General features: G+C 44.7%; 1 protein-coding gene across 1 annotated transcript; it reads left to right on the plus strand.

Annotated features, from left to right (window-relative positions):
* LOC18792023 (receptor protein kinase CLAVATA1) lies at positions 1,129 to 5,749 on the plus strand. Its single transcript, XM_007225294.2, has 2 exons — positions 1,129 to 4,857; positions 5,008 to 5,749. Exons 1-2 carry the CDS (start codon positions 2,277 to 2,279, stop codon positions 5,358 to 5,360), a joined length of 2,934 nt encoding a protein of 977 aa, XP_007225356.2. The 5' UTR covers positions 1,129 to 2,276; the 3' UTR covers positions 5,361 to 5,749.

A 6,000-nucleotide genomic window follows, 5' to 3' on the forward strand; every position in this document is an offset into this window, starting at 1 on the left:
CTACTAATATATAATTCAAAGTCATTTTTCATTGACTACACCTCATTGTCAATAAGCATAATTGATTTGAAACGAATAAAAGAAATCCATTGTTTAAAGTAATTAAACATGAGTCACCAATGAAATACCCAAATTCCCATTCTGAAATTATTATAACTCTGATTGCTAATGTGAATTTTGCAGCAAAGAAGAGACAAATTTGAAGCTTCCTTTGGACCCCAAGCCGAGCATGTGCGTTTGTATGGACCTCTGTGCACTCACTCAAACAGGCGCAAATGCTGAAATGCCAGACGAGTCTTTTCACCCTTTAGCTAGGGCTTTTAGCTAGTGCTAGACTTTTAGGCTCAACTTGTTCCAGCAGAAGTCTGACTTGAAATTCAATCCTCATTCATTCGTGCTGTGGTGGGGTTCTCTTGTACCACAGCCAATCATGCTTCCATTTTCTTGGGTCCCTAACGAAACCAACCTTCCATGATTTTTCCTTTTCATGCTCTAAAAAATTACAAGTATAATGGATAAAAAGTAGCACCTTGTTTGAGGAACAAATTAAATCTGTAAAGAAAGACGAATATTAGACTAAAATAATCATCACCACCCAGCAGCTTAAACTACGTCTGCACTTGGCAAATTTGACTTCTTCCAAGTATCAAGTACCCCTAAACTAAAAAGCTGCATTTTAAAGGAGAAAAGAAAATTCTCCTCCTTTTCGTTTTTCTTTGATAAAACTAATAGGTATTATTCTTGTTTTAAAATCAATAGCCGTCTTTATTCTCCAACACTCTCAGTGTCACTGAGAGAGAATATGAATCTGTTCTCCAATCCATCCAGCCAACCAACCAACGAATCTAGTGGAGAGAACTAGGCTTGGAGGAAAACACGAAAGAATCAATGCTGTCTCTGCTGTGACGATTTGTGCGGCTATGAAATCATATCCTCTCCTCAATTCCCTAGTAATATACTTGAACCACTTGAACCAGAATCATCACTTTCATTTTTAGCATATAAATCATAAAAAAGAGCTCCATATCCACAAAAGCCAACTTTCTTATAAAGTCGTCAAACAAGTATAGTATATTTTAACCAAAGTCGTCTACAACACAACACAATGACTGTAACTCACATTAACAAGATAAATAAGGGGTCAAATTACCAATCTAGATCCCCATGCATGGCCCATCCATGACACAAGGATCCATATCGGTGAAAGAGGCTGAAGAAAGGACAGAGAGGAAGAGTGGACTTTTTAGCTCACAGCCAAATGGAGTCAGAGGGAAATTTGACCGTCTGGGAAAAGACACACACAGTCTTTACTCTGGGCCCAGCATTGCCCCAAGCCCATTCAGATCCTTCCTTCCTCACTTCTCAGAAAGGTAGCATCCGCATCCACCTTTGTTTCTGAACACTGGCCCAAAAAAAACACACATTTATATCACTAAAATCCAAAAGGCTAGCTAGCTAGCTAATAGCCATGCAACAAAAATGTATTTAAAACATAGCAGACATATTATTGATTGATCACTATGATATCTGTCTGACCGTGAAACATAGAATCTAAAACTTGTAAAAAAAACAAGGATTAGTAAAACGTAAACTTGGATAATACTGGGATTAGTAAGGAGGAAGAAATTATATCACGTCAAAGTAAAACTGGTGAAAGCTGACACGGGAGGGCAGGGACGAGAAGAGACATCTCTGCCACTGCCAGCAGCAATATTATCAAGTATCTGTCATTCAGACGACCACCCCATCACGCCGTCAAAACACAACCTATCCCATTATCCCATTGAGAGAGGAAAAAGTACAAGCCATTAACGCCGTCAATCTCAACGTCCACTTCAGTCTGCCCAGTACCTGTACGAATATACAAGGCGCGCCCTAGTCCACACAGAGACTTAACCATCCGTCTAGCACCGTGAACTGAGTAGGGTACTGTGGGGCCCGCAACCCAAACTGCCCGGTCTTACTGGGCAGACGGACAGACGGACCTATAGCTATGCTTGCTACAGGACATGAAATTACAAGCGTCCCTCCCTCATGCAAGATGCAACTCGCTTTCTCCCAATCTCATCACTTCCCAGTTTTTCCATTTGTTTATCCATTATTATAATTATTATTCAACTTTGACGCTGATACTTCTTCGATTCTCCTCCCAATTTCCCAAAGGCCAAACCACCACCATATTATTGCATTGTGCTCAACTTCGCATATATACAAGTAACGCTATCTGCAGAAGCAGAAAGAACGAAACAAGGAACCAACATCACCATTAATTAAAGATGGTAAGCTCCAGTTGCTGCCAGATTCTCACCATTTGCTTTATGATTTTCCTTTTGTGCTCAGCCTGCGGCGGATACAGTGACCTTCACGCACTGTTGAAACTCAAGTCCGCCATGATTGGACCCAAAGGTTCAGGCCTCGAGGACTGGAACACTTCGTCGTTGTCTCCCTCATCTCACTGCTCCTTCTCCGGAGTTTCGTGCGACCGCGACTTCCGAGTGGTTGCTCTCAACGTCTCCAATCAGCCTCTGTTAGGCACTCTTCCGCCGGAGATTGGGCTCCTCAACAAGCTGGTCAACCTCACAATCGCCGGAGACAACATCACAGGGAGGCTTCCAATGCAGATGGCCAACCTCACCGCTCTCAGGCACTTGAACATCTCCAACAACGTCTTCAGGGGCAGATTCCCCGGCAATATCACGCTCCAAATGACGGAGCTCCAAGTTCTCGACGCCTACAACAACAACTTCACGGGCACACTTCCTTTGGAGATCGTCAATCTCAAAAACCTCAAACATCTCCAACTAGGCGGGAACTACTTCACCGGCAACATCCCCGAAACTTACTCGGAGATGCAGAGCTTGGAGCATTTCGGCCTCAACGGCAACTGGCTCACCGGAAAGTTCCCGGCGAGCTTGGCTCGTTTGAAAAATCTCAAGGAAATGTACGTCGGCTACTTTAACAGTTACGACGGCGGAATTCCGCCGGAGTTGGGATCGTTGAGCTCTCTGCAGGTCCTCGACATGGCCAGCTGTAACCTCAGCGGCACCATACCCACCAATCTCAGCCTTTTGAAGAATTTGAACTCTCTGTTTTTACAGGTAAATCGTCTCAGCGGCGGCATACCTCCGGAATTATCTGGCTTGGTCAGCCTCATGTCTTTGGATCTCTCCATCAACGATCTCACCGGAGAGATACCCCAGAGCTTCTCAGAGCTGAAGAACATCACGCTTATCAATTTGTACAAGAACAATCTTTACGGCCCAATTCCCAGGTTCGTCGGTGATTTTCCTCATCTGGAGGTGCTTCAGGTTTGGGAGAACAACTTCACGTTCGAGCTGCCGGAGAATCTCGGCCGGAACGGAAGGCTCAAGGACCTCGATATCACCGGAAACCACATCACCGGGTTGATTCCTCGGGATTTGTGCAAAGGAGGGCAGTTGAAGACGGCGATCCTGATGGATAACCACTTCTTCGGCCCCATTCCTGAGGAACTCGGCCGGTGCAAATCGCTCGTCAAAATTCGAATGATGAAAAACACTCTCACTGGAACTATTCCTGCTGGCATTTTCAGTTTGCCTAATGTAAGTATGATCGAGCTCAATGATAACTACTTGTCTGGCCAACTTCCAGAGCAAATGTCTGGGGGCTTACTTGGAATTCTCACTCTTTCTCGGAATCGGATTTCCGGGAAAATCCCGCCGGCGATTGGAAATCTCAAGAGTTTGCAAACTCTTTCCTTGGAGATGAACAGATTTTCGGGTGAAATTCCGACGGAGATATTTGATCTGAAGTCGTTGTCGAAGATCAACATCAGCGCCAACAACCTCAGCAGTGAAATACCGGCTTCAATTTCTCAGTGTTCCTCTCTAGCCTTGGCTGATCTTAGTCGAAACAATCTGATTGGGGAAATTCCGAGAGACATCTACAAGCTGAGAGTCCTGAGCATTCTCAATTTGTCTAGCAACCAACTCACGGGCGAAATTCCCAATGAAATTCGCAATATGACCAGCCTCACAACGCTTGATCTCTCCGATAACAACTTCATCGGCAAAATCCCAACCGGCGGTCAGTTTATGGTCTTCAACGACACGTCGTTTGCTGGAAACCCTTATCTCTGTTCCCCGCAGCGCCACGTCCAGTGCCCGTCGTTTCCACACCACAAGGCGTTTGGTTCGTCCAGGATCGCTCTTGTCGTAATTGGACTCGCTACGGTTCTGCTATTCTTGTTTATCACCGTGTATAGAATGAGAAGGAGAGAGATGCATAAATCTAGGGCTTGGAGGCTCACCGCCTTCCAACGGCTCGATTTCAAGGCCGAGGACGTGCTGGAGTGTTTGAAGGAAGAGAACATCATAGGCAAAGGCGGTGCTGGGATTGTGTACCGCGGGTCCATGCCAGACGGCGTTGACGTGGCAATCAAACGGCTAGTGGGGCGGGGCACCGGACGTAACTGTAACGATCACGGTTTTTCGGCGGAAATAAAAACGCTGGGACGAATCAGGCACCGAAATATCGTGAGGCTGTTGGGGTACGTGTCGAACAAGGACACGAATTTGCTGTTGTACGAGTACATGCCAAATGGGAGCCTGGGGGAGCTGTTGCATGGGTCAAAGGGAGGGCATTTGCAGTGGGAGAGGAGGTACAGGATCGCTGTGGAGGCAGCCAAGGGATTGTGTTACCTCCACCATGACTGCTCACCTCTGATTATACACAGGGATGTCAAGTCCAATAACATCTTGCTGGACTCTGACTTGGAGGCCCATGTTGCCGATTTTGGGCTCGCTAAGTTCTTGCAAGATGCTGGTGCTTCCGAGTGCATGTCTTCCATTGCTGGTTCCTATGGCTACATAGCCCCAGGTACCAACTTTTATTCTTTTTCTCCTTCAAGACCCAACCAGAAATTTTGAATTGTTTTTGGGCTCATGAATATGCCTTAGACTTCTACTTTCAAGTGGGATGAACATGAACTTGTGTGTGTGTGTGTGTTTGTTTTTTTGGTGTGAACAGAGTATGCTTACACACTGAAAGTGGACGAGAAAAGCGACGTGTACAGTTTCGGTGTGGTTCTGCTGGAGCTAATAGCCGGGAGGAAGCCGGTGGGTGAATTTGGAGACGGGGTGGATATAGTAAGGTGGGTGAGGAAAACAACATCAGAACTGTCGCAGCCGTCGGATGCCGCATCAGTACTGGCAGTGGTGGATGCAAGGCTGTGTGGGTACCCACTGGCAGGGGTGATACACTTGTTCAAGATTGCCATGATGTGCGTGGAGGATGAGAGCTCCGCAAGACCTACAATGAGGGAAGTGGTTCACATGCTCACTAATCCGCCACGCTCTGCTCCAAGCCTTCTCAACCTTTAGCGCCTACTAATATTTTTGAGTAAATAAAATCGCAGCATCCCCACCAAGTTCAAATAATTTTGTGCCAAGAGTTTGTGACTGAGTGCGTAACAAAGTAGTTGCCAATGCCATTGCCACGGTATAGTAGAAGAAGGGTTTTCAGACCCAAAAAAAAAGATAAAAAAAAGGAGAAGGGTTTCAAATATATTATTGCTTTTCACTGAAACGGATCCATTTTCCTTTTGTCACTGTAAATATATGCCTCGTCTTTTCTTCTTCTTCTTCTTGTAACTTTCTAGTGTAATATAATATGATGCTTCGGTTTGGTTATTTATTCTCTCGTAACTTGTAATGACTCTTGAAGAAGATAATAAATCACATTGGGCTATTACTTTGGCCTTTTTTAAAATTAAAAGCGATAGTAATTTTATTGATAATACATAATAAAAAGTACAGAATAGCCGCAATGCCAAATATAAATATAACATCTCCAGTGACTAAACACAAAAATAAATCGGTTTGATTTGGAGAAAATTACGCATGCCAAAAAAACCTAAAACCTCCAATTCGGCAGACAAAATCATCTGTACTCATACCTACAATACAAATCCACCGTCCAACGGTAATAACGGCAAATCTGCATCGAAAATTTGAACACTAA

Source organism: Prunus persica, chromosome G1 (genome assembly GCF_000346465.2).
Source record: "Prunus persica cultivar Lovell chromosome G1, Prunus_persica_NCBIv2, whole genome shotgun sequence".
Classification (NCBI taxonomy): Eukaryota; Viridiplantae; Streptophyta; class Magnoliopsida; order Rosales; family Rosaceae; genus Prunus; species Prunus persica.